The sequence below is a fragment of the Poecile atricapillus genome, chromosome 2, assembly GCF_030490865.1.
Source record: "Poecile atricapillus isolate bPoeAtr1 chromosome 2, bPoeAtr1.hap1, whole genome shotgun sequence".
Classification (NCBI taxonomy): Eukaryota; Metazoa; Chordata; class Aves; order Passeriformes; family Paridae; genus Poecile; species Poecile atricapillus.
In genome coordinates this window covers 40,604,355-40,622,429 of record NC_081250.1, presented here as the reverse complement: position 1 = coordinate 40,622,429, position 18,075 = coordinate 40,604,355, and the positions used below count along the sequence as shown (strand labels likewise).

The window sequence follows — 18,075 nt, the reverse complement described above, 5'->3', positions numbered from 1 at the left end:
TCAAAGCTAAATAAACAATAAAGTTATTTAAATCATTAACATCACACCACTAACAAAGTGAAGAGTTCTCTTTAAAGAGATACCTGCTTTTAGAAATACATTCTATTCACAGCTGTAAAAAAAGAACACAAACAAACAAACCCACCCCAAAAAACCCAAACTTCTTCCCTTAGTCTTCCAAATCTCTTTTCTTCCTCTACAAAAAATACAGTAAAAGTGAGAGGTTTCCCTGACAGCTTGCAAGCACTATTTAAAAAAAAAAAAAAAAAAAAGTAACATTTAAGCCCTAAGGAACTCTTGGTCTTCAAAAGTGCAAAGTACATACGGTTCTAGTTGAAATTAAAAGGAGCTGCAGGTGACCAGCACTTCTGGCTCTGAGGCCCCAAGCTACTGTACAGAGCACTGTCCCTTTGAAATTTCAGCATTTATCAGCAGGCAACTTGCTGAAGTGCAAGACACATGCACCCCTTTCCCCCACAGTATTTACTTTTCAAAAGCACCGAACAGTTGTGGACAGCGTGGCTCTCTTGCAATATTACAGCCCTGGTGAAACAGGAAGCAAGCATGAAAAAATACCAGCTCTAATCCTCACCGAGCATGAGCCCCCAGCCATCTCACACCAGGATATTTCCAGAGCTCTCATCTGCTGGGAATAGACTTCTTGTCTCACAGTGACCTCAACCGCTTTGCTCTTTTGTCCAGTTCCATTACGTTCTCTGTGAAGTCAGCCAGCAACATCAGCGGAGACTGTATTTGTTCAGTGCCAGTTTACGGACACAGGCAACTCCAGAAATCCACTCCATGGCTTCCTTCACTTTGTAACACCCAAAATCTGCCACACAATGCACGGGAGACTGGCCACCAAATGGCAAAGATGGAGAAATTAAAGCTCAGGTAAGCACAAAGGTAGTGCACAAAGGTAGAAAAGAAGAAATGATTCCGTGCAACTGAAACTCTAGGTACTAGGGAGGAAAATGAAAAAAAGCCAGCAATGCATGTACTGGGAAGGCAGAGTGACTCATTCCCAAGGTGATGGAGTAGCATACAGTATATGGGTAAACAGTAAACACTACTTGCCATCTACCATCTGGGTCCTGGCACTGCTTTGCAATGCAGCCTCCTACCAGGCACTTCACTCTTCTCCTTGCTGCTCCTACCCACCTTTGTGAGGCTGCCTTATTTACATTGCTCATAAACTCTTGCAGGCAGGGACTATCTCTTACCCTGCCTTTGTATGCAGCTCAGCACAACCAAACTGCACAGTCAGAGGCAGCCTGCAAACAGTAAAATACCATAAAAAAAAAAGAGGGGAAGAATACGACTGACTTAGGAAATACAACAGTAAAATCTATATACAACACAAAAGTTTTGATGGTCAAATGGTAGAACAAACACCATGGCATACACATGAGAGTTAGGTGAAAGAAAAATGAGAACCAGCAGAGTTCTTAAAAGGCTAAAAAGAAAACCAAAATAAGGGGGGGAGGGGGAAATCAAAACAAACACATTGGTAAAGAAGTAGATTTGCTAAATCACAAATCACAGACAAATTGTAGAATAGAAATAAGACTTCTGGCTTTACTTACATTCATTTCATGGTAAAGACACCCTTATGCCTCAGCTTTCTGAAAGTCTGTCCTTGTCACCTAAGCTTCAGATCACCTCTTTGACCCTCAGGCTGGTTAAAAAGAAAGCTTGAACTTACTTGACAATCTATCCTAAGAGCAAATGAGAATGTGGGAAAGAGGAAGGAAATAAAATCCACCTATCTCTACCTCAAAATAGCTGACTAGTGCAGAAAGGAAGTCACCCACTGAAGGTTAAGAAATAATAAACAACTAATAATTTACTCCCTTGCTAAAAGACCAGGAGAGATGAAGCATAAACGCCTACTTCATCGGCTGTTGCTGGAGCATGGCAGTCCTACTTCATTCCTCAACACACATTGTAAAATCACAATCTACATCTTTGTGGCCATTGGCACAGTTCCTTGTTCAGTTTTAAAACACCAATAATCAACCCTTGTTTGTAGTGTTTTCACATATTTAAAACAAAACCCTTGGGACACAAGAAGTTATCAGCATCAAGAATATCATCATTTCTCTCCCATCCATGATGTACCTTTGAGCCAAACAAGCTGTGATTTTTTAAAATGTAACTATTTCCAACACAACAGAGAGGGAAGCACATATGATATTGTTACAAGCCAAGGTGAGAGGAATTAAAAAGAGTAATAACAACAGAAAATCTAAAATAAGTCCTGGCAAGGCACACGACGTCAGGCACGAGAAAACCAAAGCCAGTTGGCTGTGACAGCTCTGTATCTATGAACTACTACTTAGCTAACACCCACCCATAAATAACTTCTTTGCTATTGCCTTGGTGATTAACAGGGTGCTGTAGAATTGAAATATTTACCTGAAGGACTTGAACACAGACCAGTTTCCTTACACTATGTTGGTCGAATTGTGACAGTTGTTTTCCTCTAACCTTCCCATCAGTGCCTAACAAAGCTGGCAAGGACCAGTGGGACTGGGGGCTGTGCACATGTACTGTTCAAAGGCATTTTTTTCCCTTCTCCTTGGAAGAATGAAGAAGTCCTTTGCGTCCTTGTCCAGGTGTCTGCTAAGTTATTGTCTCCTGGAAACATTTGGGCCAAACACTGTTCAAATCTCTAAAGCACTGCAATCCGGGCCCTGATCTGCCCCTCATAGCACATAACACCACACACATCTTTTTCAGTCACCTCAGCAGGACTGCAGTCAACCTCCTTCCCCAACGCTGCAGACACAACAGGGAATTCCTCTCCTCCAGAAAGTGCATCCTCACCCTGCTCCATTTGTCCTCTTCCCCAGCAGAAAGGCTCAAGAGGAAAGTGTAATGTCAAACCAGGAGGCAGGTTCAGGCACTTGCCTCAGGTAAGTGGTCTTGCAATGTGCTCTGTAATTCCAAGAGTCACATTGGGTTTAGTGTCAAATGTCTTTGAGAACTCCATCTGCTAAAGCTGTCGGCACTCAACACTTCTTGATAACCAGAGATGAACATGTCACCTTCTGAAAATGCCTTCCCCCTATTTTTTCCAGCTTTTTCTCCAGTCTTAGACCACTCATGCATCACATTTGCTCATAAAGCAGCAACAGCATTCCCCACCTCCAGATTCTGCCCAAGGAGAGAAGGTGTGGATGCTACACAAGTCTACCCCCCAGCTCTTGATAATCCAGTACAGACTTCTAAAAGCTGATATCATTATTTGCATGCAGCCACTGCATGAGCAAATAAGGTGTTTTAAGGCACCTCTCAGAATGGGCTGTGAAGATTAGTTAATGTTTATACAGCCCACTGAAAACTGAAATGACTGCTACATGTTAAGTACTACCATCACCAGGGATCCATTTAAGTCAAAGCAGGGCAGACAGTGAAGGAAACAAAACTTGTTTTTTCTGTCCAGCACAATTACTGCCAGACTTCTGCATGCTAAAAACACCCAATAACCCATCTAACACAGTAAATTAATGTTTATGCTATTAAGTTTAGACAATCTTAAGCTGAAAGCTTTTCAAACTACAGGAAATTGCATGTTGCACAGGGACAACTGTATACAATTACAGTGATTTCATAAAATGGCAGAGATATAAAGCAGAAACTGAGTGGCCGGCAAGGCTTCTAAATCACACAGATAACAAGTGTGTCCTGGTGGGCCAGGAGTCTACTTCTTTCTCACAGCTGTTCCTAGAGACAGGAATTATACCCGTAATCTCAAAATTCAAGACAACTCAGTGCATTGCACACTTGTATCTGTGAGGCAATGACAGACCAGCATGTATTGTTATTGCCACCGTGGAGTCACCATACATCAGGAAGATTTATTAATACTCCATCTTACACTCACAGTAAAAGCAACACCAAAAAGGACATGGAAATATTTGGACCAGCCCATGTGTTTCTTTAGGATGCAAAAGCTCCAAAGAGACACAAAGAGCACAGACATGAAATGCAATGAGTACGATGCTCCCCCAGGCAGAAAGTTCCCAGCTGCTTTGCTAAAGGCCACAGCAATATGTCTGCTTTATGCTTGTTTTCACGAAGGATTGTTTAACAGTACATTTAGTGCAGCTCTACATTGACACAGTAAACGTCATCTTAATACAGCCTAGGTAAAGCTTTCAGCTTACCAAGTCCTGCTGCACGCTTTGTCAAACATCTGAAGGACTGCAGTGCCTCTGACTTTTTTCTGATGTCTTGCAGGTATAGAGTCGTATTAAAGGTAGTTTTCATGAATGCAAAACCAGGCAGTTTTGCTAAGAGCTATCAGTCCTATTTTTTTACCTTATTCATTGTACCGTTCACAGCACATTTTATCGCCAGCCTCCTTTCCACTAAACAATTCCAGAAGTGTCATTTGCACACCAAACAAGTGTATATTGTGCCATTCAGTTACATGTGGTAGATTATCAGGTTGTGTATAGCAGCTAAGCAGAACATCGACAGCTGTGTAGACACATCTCAGCTGATACTAAAAGAAGTCTTGTTGGCAGTTCTAATCTTAAAGTAAATACACTGAAAAACTTAGCTCCAATTAGGCTGAGCCTGATATGATTTTCTGGAATGAACACTAAACAAATATGGCTGATAACATCATCTTTGGAAATACCTTGTTTGGTTTGTCTTTAAAAGATTACATTTTCGAGATAAAAATGTCCTGACTTAAAAACAATACGTCGCTGCTGTCCGTGTTCACAAAAATCTGAATTTTGTGTTTTAAGCCATGTGCTATGCTTCGTTAATGAGAAATCACCACCCTGCATCGCTGACATATTAGCCGAGCTCCAAGTGACCTAATTCATTTTTAATATTTCATAGTTTGTTAAAAGCTGTAACGAGAGATCACTAACACGGCTCTGACACTCCCTGTCATGAATCAAAAGATGTAGGGAAAAGGTCATGTACTTACTAACTGGCACCAAACCAAATTCATCAGTACAAAATGAGAGAACAGAAATGAGGACTGCATTTCCCATTATGCTTCTCTCTTTGTAAGAGTATCCATCAACTTGCATGACACCAAAAGCAAAATTTATTTATATGCGCGTCCCAATAAAAGGTCAGAGAGAAGTGAGAAAGAGAAGAAATAAAGGATTGCAGCCTTTGTCTAAGCAAGTAGTTCCTTCACTTTAAAGCATACACAGCATCAACAGCCTTTGAAGACCAAAAGGAGAAACAATTCCCAACCACATAAAGAAACTAACAAGTCCCTTATATGGCTAGGAATTGCAATGCCATTTTTTTCCACAGCCAGAAAAATTAGAGCAAGAGGGGAAAATAGAGCAAACTTTAAACAGGCAGCTCTCTGAGCACCAGGGAATTCACACAGGCACATCATTCCAGCTTTAAGAACTGCCAAACACTTTTTTCTTTAAAGGGAAGGAGGACATTACACCAGGTGAGTCCCTGAAATCTAGATTTTAACTCTCCTGTTGTAACTATGGATACCCAGCTTTAAAAACCTTTTATGATGTAGCGGTACACCAGGCTCCCTTACCCTCTGGTGAAACACCTCCATCTGAAGTTCCCTGACGTCCCTTTATCTCACAAGTCACCCATGCACCACTGCAAGATTTTGCCAGCTCTAGGACTGCACATCCAAAACAGCCCCCTGTCCTATCCACAGCATCTTCAGTCTGCTTTTCGCCCTCCCATAACCCTGGCATAAACCCTGCCAGCTTCTTAACCAGGAAGGCAGCTAGACTGCATCACGTGTTGTTACAAATAACCAGAGTCCCTCGCAGGAAAGACACAAGAGGCTTGATGGTTGATCCAGTCCTGCCGTCTCCCATCGGCAGGAGGCGGAAAGGTCAGGTTCCTGGGCAGCATCGATACTGAACTCTGAATGGCTTGGCCTGGCTGCTCTCTAAATATAGCTGGGCAGAGGAAGGGCTGTGAGAGTGGGTGGGGCAGGGAGTGGAACAGAAGCCAAATGAGCAATCAGTTAAATACAACAACACCATGTTGGTCCCCCAGTAAGACTTGCCCTCTCTAGTCTGCCACATATTCTGCAGCAGAGTATTTAAGCACAGCTTCAGGATTAAATCAGTGAATGCAAACTCACAGAATAAAAACAAACTGCTGCTTGATTTATACTTGGGGAGTGGGGAACACAAGTCTGTTCAGCAACTTATCTTCTTGAATAAATTTGAATCACACAGGAGTGACATCACTTCCACAACATGACAGCAAATAAATCATCAGCCACATGGTACTAACCATAAAACATGTGTCAGGAAGACACCAACAAGGAACAAAATATCAGTGCTTTACATTGTAAACATGCAATCTTACGCGTCTTCTGGCTTCTACTATGATCTATATACGTCAGGTGGTTTATTTCATTCATTTGCATCTGAATGAAGTCAATACAATTAACAGAGGAACCCTCATAGAAAATCTGTCCAAACAATTTCATCTGCATAAATATACCACAAATGAAGCACTTAAAATGTAAATATTTACGTTTAAATAAACGATCACATTTGATACTGAAGTTAACTTTACAACAAATAAGCAATTCCACCACGGTTGCAAGCAAGCCCAAAAGCAAACAAGATAAATGAGAAAGAAAGAAGGAAGAAAAAAAAAAATAATTTTTTTTTCATACAAAATACAGAAAAAATAATCTCTTACTCTTATTTGACAATGTCAGACCTGAAGTCTTTCAGCTAATAAAAAAACGTTTAGGAGAAGAGATTAGATTTTGCTGGAAACCAACAAAATATAAAAGACAGCACGACTGAGGAATTCAACAGGAGCTTCCAATCTGCAGCTACAGATAGGACAAGCAATGTTTCCGTAACTTCTCCATTTAGAAACACTGTATCCTCAGAAAAGACCAACATAGAAAACTGACTTGTTTCAAATTTCAAAGAGGCTACATAGTATTTTTATCTTAAGAATTACATAACTAAAAGCAAAACCAGCTCTCTGATACTTTTTTTTTTTTTGGTGGATTAAGCACACTTAGTCTCTTACAGAAACTGTTAATCTTCATTACAGGCGCTGGGCTCCATGTGAGACATCTCCTATGGCAATTAGACTTCCCCTCTGTATAAATCGTATCTCAACTGGCAGAGAGAGAAGCAGACACAAAGACAAAGCATCTGGTTTATGCTGCTCATTCTCTAAAATTATAAATCACGATAAATAACGTTAAAGAGAAATTATAGCCACACCAAACATAAAATGCTGTTAAGTATCAGATGAGGTATGTCCTCGGCCCCATGCACAATGTAGAATCATTTTGATTTGCTGTTTTTCGTTCTTTTGTGACTGTTATTTGTTTGTTTCTTTTTAACCTGCATATTGTTCAGCTGTCCTGGTTTTGCCATGGTGATCAGTATGTGCTTTGTGGGTCTGATTCTGTCTTGCTGAAGACCACTGAATCTTTTTCATTGATTTTTCAAAGGAAGCATAACAGATCCATCTCACTATAAACTTCTATTCAATAATATTATTGTTAATCTTCAACTTAAAATATTGGTACATCATTCTGCATCAGTAGACACCATTCTTGGGCTGATACCTGCTTGTTTAGAATAGCTCTCTTTGTAAAACTGTTTCCTTCCAGCCTTCCCTTTGTTACTCAATCTTGCCCGTATGAGTGGGAAAGCAATTGCAAAACACCACTACAGGAATACTTGGAGTATAAGCTCTGACTATATCTGAGTAAATCACTGTTCTCTGTCTCCCTTCTCTGCCCATCTGCAGTCTTTGGTATGGAACAACTATATCATAAAAGCTCTTATTCACACATGCTTTTGATATTACACTATTTAATCACATACAGCTGTAACTGATGAGACTGTTACAAAACACAATTTTAATGCAGCACTGGAAGCAAATTCTTGAGACATATTAACTATTATCCTCTACATACAATTTCTAGCACTAAAATTCTTTTCTTCAAGAAAAAGAAAATTCAACCAAACTATTTGTTTTTTTAAAAAGTCTGCTTCTCTTCCTGGACAGTCCAGAACAAGGTTGTTTGCAAGCAAACTCAGTCCCTGCCTGGAGTATAGATAGTAGAAAATTCACTTCCCACCCCTAAGAACAAAAAATAATAATAAAAAAAAAAATAAAAATTAAATACTGTACAGGCTACTCACAGCAAGACCTGAAATTAACTCAGTCATCCTACTTGAAATGCATCCTTTCTTATCTGTTTTTTAATTCATGGAATTTTAAGAACCAACAGTCTGATGATTTTTACCAAGATACTTGAATTAAAGTGCAAGGATACCATCATGCTTTCTTTGAAAGGATTTCATGCATTACAAACTAAACCAGTTTATTTCTGAACCACTGCACTTTGTTCGAAAGGGCACCTTGTATAAGGTATTTTAACTTATAACTATGAACACACTCGCCACAGCAAGATCTTTGTAGCCTCATCTGGCAAATGCTTTCAACTTCCATCTTTTGTTACAGAAATCAAATATCTGCTTGCAAAATAAGTAGCCATAAAATATTATAATATGAAAGTGTTTGAAGTAGTAAAATTTTGAATATTCCTTTTCCACAGGTTTGGTTTGGGTTTTTTTTAATTTGTTTGTTGGTGTGTTTTGTGAGGTTTTTTTGGTTTTTTTTTAATTTGGTGCTTTCATTTGTGGGTCTTTGTGAGTTGGTTAGTTTTTAATTTAAACAGACTTGCATTGAAGCAACATATGAAAGGAAGATCAATCAAGAAATTTAATACTATTTTAATACATATCATCATGGTGCTTGAAACAACAAAAGTATTTTTATCCAGGCATGCAAGGATAAATGGAGAGCAAATGAGTTTATATATTCCTGCATTTTCAGAGGAACACGACTTTTATCTTCCTTATTGTTTAAGCCAATTGGCAAATACTAGAGCTAGATATTAATACTAACATCAAAACCATAGCCAAGCTGAAATACTTTTAAATGGCATTTAAATGAATTCATATTCCTTTTGGGCAGTTCTCTGAGGCATTTAAAACATGCTGTGACATACTGAATCAAATAGGGGCTAAGTGCGAACAAACTTCATTCCTAGAAATGCATTTCTCTATTTGCAAGTGTTTGCCTTTACTTTGGCACGATCACATGGGCTCCAGCTAGACTTTTGAGCTCTGGCAGTGATCCAAGCTGCAGATGGTTGGAAATGCAGCCTGAAATCAGTGTGTGGTTGATGAATTACTCCTTACACCTGACCCCTGCTTCACACCAGGCACCAAACACAATCTGAACACTACCAGCCAAAGAAGCCCTGTCAGGCATCTCCGTATCTGGAACGTTTTCTTCAAGGCCTTCTGTACGGCCAGATGGCCAAAAGTGGGGAATGCCGTAAACCCGCTAAACAGAAACGTGAGTGACTAAAGGGATTGGTAGGTAAAAGGTGAAGAGAGGCAAGAGCTTTGCACTGATTCCAAGTGCACACTTTCCAAAAGAGAGTGATGGAGCAGGGAGGAAGGTATGCTCATGCCACACAACTGAAGGAAGTTGCCAATTCCCTCATGCCAAAAGATGCCCTAAAAAATGTCAAAAAGGAGACATAACACAAACCCACATGTGTGCTCACAAAGTCACCAAACCAAACTTAAACTCCTCTGAATACACCTGTTTGAATTGCCTCATTGTTTTTTACTAAGCTGGGGCATGTATCATTTCATATCATCAATCATGTCATTTCAGGAACAAGCTCATTAAGCCCTCTTGTTTGCAGGTGAGTCTGCATCCCTTTCACAGCCACAAAGATGGGATTTTATTCAGGTAGGTGTTGGGAAATCACACTTCTTCCTTTTGCACGTGTTCACACATGCATCGAGCATACAGAGATGAAGAGGTACTGTGGGTACTGTAAACACTGCCTCTTGTATTGGGGTGTTTCTGCCATCTGACTGGGTAGCAGAGACAACAGCATGAAAATTAAACTAGCAGACCCAAACCATGACTAATAAGTAGGAAATATCTGGAGAATGCATGAAAGCAAACCACACGGAAATAGCTGCTTAACTGGCATATTTTTACCCCAAGTGCAGGTATAGAGATCGTAAACCAAACAACTCCTGTCGACAGGTAACTGTGGCACCTCCTCCTTTCTACCCAAGTGATTCAGGTTTTTTCAGTAGACTGTTTGCAAAGAAAGCTGACCCCAGCAAGAGGTCTAATCATAAGCTGCAGAGGACAAAGATAAAACACATCACCTACTAAATCAAGGAAACTCTTTCAAATATATTCAGAGTTAATATTTTTTCCCCTTTTTCATATTATAACATGAAATTTCACTGTGCTTCTTTTTGTTTTCTTCTGTGCTAAATGGCAAAGAGAAAAGAATTTGCTTTGGCAAGAAAGAAACAAAAGAAAGAAATTCAGATCATAATGCAAGATTTGGCATCCTTAACATTCTACGTGACAATTTGCAACGTACTGCTGCAAACCAGTTGTTTGAGTAGTTACACCATCAGCAAGGATGCAACTGAGGAATTTCTCCTAACATCTCAAAATAAAATAAAAAACTACTACAGATTCTCATCAGATATACATGAGCTGAACCACCTCCCTGCAATATTTTTTGCAACAAGGACACAAGACTATGCCTCACTTACAACAGTAACCAGAACCATTTACTCCAAAATAAACTCCTTGGATAATTGGACTCTCTCCCTACTCTCAGCATCTGCCTAAAGTTCCAAAACTGTACATTCAAACTGAAGTTGTTAGACAGCGTCACACCAAAACCCAGTGCTTGTCCTTAAGAGACACATTAAATTCCTTGCAAGTGCCTTATAAGGATTGACACCCTCCCCTTCCTCTCTTTTTTGGATGACAGTGGCTTTTCCTAAGCCTGAAATTAAAGTTTTAGCTTCAGTGGTGGCATTTGATAATAAAGGAGCCCAAGTAAATGGAACTAGTGCATGCTTTATGTTCCACAAAAGGCCACAAAACACTAAAAAGTTAAAGCAATCAGACAAACATATGGAATCCATTTTTTCTATTTATAATCCCATTACCCATGTAGCTATTCATTTACACCCTTTCTGCACAAGAACATGCTAGCCCCGTTAGAAGACACACACACAGACTGTAGGCTGGACTCCTGCGCAGCTCCGTGCTCCCCCGTGAGAGGGACGTGATGTACAGGAATGCGGTACTTCTCAAAGGAGAACCAAGGCAACTTCACCAAACAAGCAAAGCAAAAGCAGCACTTCACCCAAACACGCTGGGGAACATGAATTTCCAAACTTTGCCTGTTGAACACACTGCCACTCTGAATTTCAGAAGCTGTACAGAAATGCCATAAGAAAACCTAGAATTTCTTTCTTAATTACAAGTGAATGTGCAAACTTCCCCCCCTGCATGCATGACTATGAGCATAAAAACACATTCTTTCTGTAGAGCTGAGTCCTACCATGCTTGGTACAAAGAGCAGTTTTTGGAAAATAAGAAGCTGAAGTTCTCAGGCCGGCTGGAACCATACAAAGGTTTATTTATATGTGTTGCTCCAATAGGGATGATAAAAGATAACAGCTCTCCACCACAAGATTATTTGATTACTCAACTATTAGCTTTAGACATACAATGGATCTAACTGCTTTAAAATGTCCCAGAAGCTGATGGCTAGCTCTAAGGTAACAAAATCCAGATGCTGCCTGTCTGCGCTACTTTAAAGTCTTATTATGGTCTATAGAAGAGAAATACTTGCAACTGTATGTGTGTGTGCATATATATATATAGATATATACACACATATGCGCACGTGTATGTGTGTTTATTATTTAGAGTTTATATACGTCCTTAACTGTGGACCAAGGAAAATAAGAAAAAATAAAGGCATAAAACGTATCACCAATTTGAAATTTTACCTGTCCTTACTGTAATAGTGCCAGACTGATGCACACGACTTTTCACAGGGTTGATAATTTTATATACCGGCTATAAAAATGCATTTATTTTTTAAAGCAAGGGGTTAAAAAAAAGTCATGGTACAGAAAAGCTACTTTTCTACTTTAAGTTCAAATACAAGGTTAATTTTTTCAAAAAGCTTATTTTAGAAAGTAAAAAAAAAAATATGAAAAAAGAAATAAAAAGGACAACTGGCAAAATGTAAACTACGTGAGTAGAAGGGATGGAATGTCCAATATTTCTCCTCCAATACTCGAGGCTATTGTTCTTTCAAAAAAACACCATCAATTGTTTCATGTCCTTGGCTTGCCAGGTTTTGAGGAATAGCATCAGCCTGCGTCCCCAATCCCCCAAACAGTTAAAGCTATAGGCAATATTGCAGTCAAGCTAGTGACGGGCTGCTGCTGCAACAGCAACATTACACACTAAATGGTCACAAAGGTAAAACGTTATTTGAATTGACCTTGAAAGGAAGGGGAGAGAAATGATAAGTTTCATGCCGAAATACAAAATTAAAAAAAGGATGAATTTTATACCAAAAAAATATCTGCATGATGCAGGGAAAGAAACAGCAGAGCAAAAAAGTGAGAGGTAACCCTGCCATGAATTACAGGGCTGTAATCACACTGAGTGCTTCTGGTGTCATCAGAACTCCAAAGAGCCTGAATTGCAGTTTTTACAATTAGTTAATTTATATAATGCAGTAGTCGGGCTATAAACGTTAACGGGAAAGTAATTTTTATTAACAAGGAATATAACTTATCCTTTCGCAACTGCAGCCAGATCAACGTGCTTCAAACCAAAAGTCTGGAGAAGTCAGCCTCCCTTGTGGCACTTCACCACACACAGTTGCACACATCAAATGTCCCATGTGTTAAATTTGCCACAGGAGCGCAATGTGTATATGTGCACGCAGTACCATATGCACGTGTGCGCGCCCTGCCTTGGCTTTTCCCTCCTAAAGGATGTTCGTTTATTTACTGAAACTGTTCATCTGTGGCTATGAGGTCACGCTTCACCTTGTGAAGTGTGTATTTTTTCCTTTTTCTTTCCTCCAAATACAGTGTCCTGACAGGGTTTGCAAACTTTCGGTTTAGAGCTTTCTTTTGTTACTGTCCTTTGGTCACACAGGAAATCTTTTCAGAGAGCAGGCTATTATACAATAGCATTATAAAAATAAGGCTTTAATTAACTAACTCATGGCCAGGTAGCATAGACTTCACTCAGCCTCTCTAACAGAGGCCGGCCTGCTTTCCAGTCTGCTGGCATTTAAAAAATTATTAAGAAAAGAAAAAAGAAAACGGAAGCGTCCGCGCTTGGATACTCTCTCCAGAAGTAGTTACCCTCTATTGCTAGACCTTTTAAATGCAATAGAGTACAGCCACAACAGCCTCAATATTTAATGAAATATTAAAACCAGTGCAATGCACTGAAACAAACTCCACCAGATTTACAGACGGTTAGCTCTGAGCTCTCCTCCGAGCTCCACAGCATCTCCTCCTCAGCTGATTAAAAGTTTGAGTCGCCACAGACAGCTTTTCTAATAGCAAAATGCTTTTAAGCTGTGGAAAAACTGTAGAGATCACTGGAAGACCCACCAAAAGTGTTTCATGTCCGATGCTGTCCAGAGCAATCTTTATCCCATGCCATAACAAACACGCTACCTGCCCGCTGTTACGATAGCGTTAACCGCACTGTTCTCCCCAAACAATAAAAGGAATTAGCCGACGCCAGCAGCCCTTGGGAAAAAGAAAATAAATTCAAAGAAATAAAGAAATAAATGGGAGGGCAGACTGTAACCTTCCTGCCTCTCTCACGCCTGCTCTCTGCCTACCAGCTTCGCTCTGTGTGACAGCAAACCAGAGAAAGAGACAGAAAAATCGCCAAAGCGAAGAGGCGAGCTCGCAATTCGCGCGGCTCCGCTCTCCATCCCCCGCCAGGCACCCGGCCCCGCCAGCCCTTACCTTGGTTTGGAGATAGTGGGGGTAGTAGTAGGTGTACTGGGGGTACATTGGCTGCTGGTCCAGGCGTTTGCCCATGTAGCTGGAGTCCTTCTGGCTGGTGCGGGGAACTCGTTGGCAGGGTGTAGTGCCCCAGGGCCTTTCTTCCTCTCACGCCGCTACTCCTGACAGCGCGGGCGACAGAGGAGGCTGCCGAGACTTCCTCGCCGTCTACCGCGCGCTACTTCCAGCGCAGCCAAAAACGCTCCCGCACGAACATATACGTGTGTGTGTGTGTGTGAGAGAGAGAGAGTGTGTGTGAGTGTGTGTGCGCGAAGGGGTGTGTGCGGGTGTGGGTGCGTGGCTGGGTGGAAGCCCCGTGCCCGGGTGCCCGCGGCGGAGCAGCCCGCCTCTCCCGCTGGCAGCAGCGTGCCTCCGGCGGTGCCCGCTGCCCGGCTCGGGAGGGAACCGTCCTGCGAGAGGAGCCGGGAAGACAGTGCAACTCCAAATCTCCGCAGAGCCGCTCGCTCGCTCGCTCGCTCTCGCTCTCTCGCTCGCTCTCTCGCTCTCTCTCTCTCTCTCTCTCGCTCGCTCGCTCTTCTCGTCCTCTCCTCGGCTCGCTCCGCTCTCGAGCCCTCCCCTCCCGCTTCCCCACCCACCCCCCTTCCAACCAAATTAAAAAAAAAAAAAAAAAGAGGGGAAAAAATAAAGAATAATAAAGAAAAGAAAAATAAAGAAAAAAAAAAAGAAAATAAAAAAAAAAAGGGAGGGGGGGGGAAGGGAAGAGCCTTCCCCAGCCTAGTTGCCGCTGCCTCCCTCACGGAGTGACATGGTGCTCAGGGCTCGTCCTGTCTTTCATTCAAACCCCCTCCGCGCCGCGCCGCCGGTGGGAGGGACCTCGGCGCGCCGCTCCCCCGGGAGGTCGGCGCAGGCCGCGCGGCCGCCTCCGCGCCCCCGCCCGCTCCGCGCCCGCACGGACCGGGCAGCTCCGGAAAGCGGCCCTGGGACTCGGCAAATCCTAACGCCGGGGGACGGGGCACACCAGCCCCAAAACGTGGTTTCATATTTATGATTTTAATTTAAAAAGAAAATATATATATGTATTTTTTAACGAACGGGAGGGGGAAGGTCACGGAGCTTGGTCGCCGGGCAAGGAAGTCGCCGTCGTTCTCTCTCTTCAGAAAACTACTCCGCACCGTCATCCGGCACTTCGCGGAGAGGCGACCCCGGGCCAGACATATTAAATACATACTTTGTTAGACCGCTTATATAAGACTTGGTTTATTTAAAGTTGGAACAAAATGGAGGAAGAGGGTAAAGAGGAAATTCGGCCGGCCTGACGTGCGGGTGCCTTCTTTCCCCAGACGTGTGAAAATACCACAGTGCCACAAAAGTTACCCGCGGCTGCGTTTCCCCCGGCCGGGCTCCCCCGCACGCAGCAGCTGCCGCCGCCGCCCGGGCCCAGGTGAGGGCCAGGTGTGGCCCCGCGTCCGGCCGAGAGCCCCACACCTGCCACAGATCCCAGGCGTGCAGGACCTGTGTCAGCACCGCGATCCCAAATATTTATCCTCCGAAAGACTCGAAGGAAGAGTCTGTCTTACAACAGGGCTATAAATCATCAGGAAAAAAAAGTGCGTGGATAACAAAATGTTTCCTCTCGTACACAAATCCTAGCGTTTCTCCTTTTTTATAATAACTTATTTCTTTAACATGTCATCAGATTCCTGAGCCTTTCTACAGTGGTTTTGCCTATTTATAAATTTTGGGGAAAAAAAATGTGGGGCTGCAGTTTCTTTTTGTTTTTATTTAAATCATCCATAGTATGGGTGATTGTCAGCTGCTGTATTATCAACCAAATTGCTTCAAAAAAAAGAAAAAAAGGAATTATAAAAAGAATTTCTTTAAAGGGACACTTCTCAAGGCTGGTAGAGCTAAAATTAGACTTGCCAGCTGTGTTTTGGTTTGTGGGCACGTGCTTGCACATGACAGGAACATGGAAATATCACGCTTTACTCCGGCAGTTTGCTATTCTCAAAAGCAGAGGGTTTTGTTATGGATTCCCATAACTGCCCCACAGCCAGTCCAAAAGGGCAGTGTGGGAAGCCATACACACGCTCAGAGCACTGCCTATACACTGTGCTTTCATCACCAGGCATTCATAATCGTTGGTACTTAGGTACCAGCCCTCTGCCACATAGTGGGAACCCCATGCCATGCTCGTACAGGTATTTGCCTCCTGTGGCAAAACTTTTGCAAAACGAGTGCTCTGTTCCCAGAGCACTGTACAGTCATTCATCAGGTTCCTGCACACCTGGATGAGCCTGGTGGAGCACTACCATCGCCCCAGTTTCCAACAGATGCAGAAGAAAAGCCTGGTTGGATAAACTATTGAATATTTTCATTCCCTATAATTAGTATTATTATTCCAAGCTGGCCAGGGCCATGTGGTCCCTCTTCTGAGGGCCCCTCTTTTTCATTCATCTTCTCTTCTGAGAAGTGAATTTAGAAAAAAGATATAAATGGGAGGAGAAGCCAGCAATCCCTGCCTCCCAGCCCCACTGTTTGTATCACTGCTCAGCTTTAAATATGCTGCCTCTCATTGTAGTGTATGATACTCTTGCTTACACTTTCTTCTCCTCCAGAACCACCCCCCCCCCCTCAGCTTTCCCTGAGGGTGAAATAGTCTGAGGGCTGGGATCTGCAGAAGTGAATAGTGATTACTTGACGGTTCATGATACTTTGAGCCGAGACAACTTTCAGATTGTTCTTTCAACTGCCAGAATTAAGTTGTTGTGCTTCTCTCCTCACCTTCTCAATTTTCCCTCAGGATATTAATGCAGTTTTTCTTGCTAAGCGGTTTGCTTGTAGATGTGGATGTAACCAGATTTGGGAGAAGAAAAAACCTATGTGTAGAGGGCAAAATAAAAGATAAATACCAAAGGAAGTAGAAAACTGTGCATTCTGACCAAGAAAGCTATTTGAACATGCAAGGTTTTCCATGACCATTATTTTAAATCCAGGAAGGGCTGTTGTGACTACATCATCTGACAACTGTGAGTATTTCAAATCATGCCACAAAATTTCAACCCAAGTTTTTCACACACTTCCCCATCAGATGCACTGGCTAGTAGCTCCAGCAGTTCTGAGAAAAGGTGGGAAGCTACAGGAGAAGTGGGACTATTATTATCTGAGTGGGGAACAGCTCCACCTTTCATCTGCTCTCTCTCAGCAAAAGCCTTCAATATGCAGATGCTTTGGATTTCCCTTTTCACCTGTAATCCTGACCAGATGCTGAGCAGCCTCCGCTGTTTGCTCTGAGTCCTCGGCATCTCGCATGATTGAGCCTTCAGAGATGCAAGACAGAGTGGAGGCAGCAAAAATAGGAATTCAATAAAAAAGAGTGGGGGGCCAAGGGGAGAAGACAGGAGGCAATATAGCATAGCAAAAATGCAAATGAACAGCCACAAAAGCAGATTTAGATAGCATACAGCCTCTGAACAAATGCTAGTGCTGGAAAATGGAAAATTTCCATTTGCAAAATACAGACATCAAAAAGATCATCTGTGACTTGGGAGCACACTATTTAAATAGAATCCCCTTCATTTTCTGGCCTGTGCATTTGAATAACTGAATCCACTTGCAAACTGAAATAGCAGTTTGCCTACCGAGTGTTAAGTATAAATGTTCCTCAAAAGAAAAGACAAGCTGTTCGATCCCAGTGAGCAACAGTGAACAAACTTCACAACTTTTTTTTTCCTTCCTATGGGAGGGCTCATTATCAAGCCCCAGCCAGTCCCAGTCTTGGGAACCCAGGGAGCGAGACAGATCCCAGTACATCTGCAAAGGCACTGCCGCCACTGCTGTCACTGACCTGAGGGCAGATTCAAGAGCCAGGTGTGCAGTATGGATCTTTTCAATGAGAAGTTTAAATAAATAAAATTAAATTAAATAAATGGGAACACATCATCTGTAAAGCTGACAGCCAAGTACATTCAAAGACAGGCACCAAAGGATATTATTAACCCACCAACAACCAAAGCTGTGGATAAGAAACCTGGAGTTAACCAACAGAAGGGAAAAGAAAAAAAAAAAAAGAAAAAGAAAAAAAAGACTCATTTTCCTAACAGCCTGAAGTACAGAAAAACTGAATATGCTTGGATGTATTTTTACCTGCCATAGAATGCAGATTTCTTCATTCACAAAAACTGAGTTAAAA

General features: G+C 42.0%; 1 protein-coding gene across 8 annotated transcripts in view; it reads right to left on the bottom strand.

Annotated features, from left to right (window-relative positions):
* The window catches only part of RBMS3 (RNA binding motif single stranded interacting protein 3), a 709,899-nt gene that overhangs the window by 432,054 nt on the left and 259,770 nt on the right, over positions 1–18,075 (bottom strand). For 3 of the 8 annotated variants that reach the window (XM_058830563.1, XM_058830564.1, XM_058830565.1), the window contains exon 1: positions 13,884–14,497. The exons of 4 other annotated variants lie outside the window; for them this stretch is intronic. In XM_058830563.1, the coding sequence (XP_058686546.1) occupies positions 13,884–13,958 (75 nt within the window). In that variant the 5' untranslated portion in view covers positions 13,959–14,497. Of the gene's footprint in view, positions 1–1,586; positions 1,633–13,883; positions 14,498–18,075 lie in introns of those variants that run through there. One more of the 8 variants, XM_058830566.1, reaches the window with a different exon arrangement.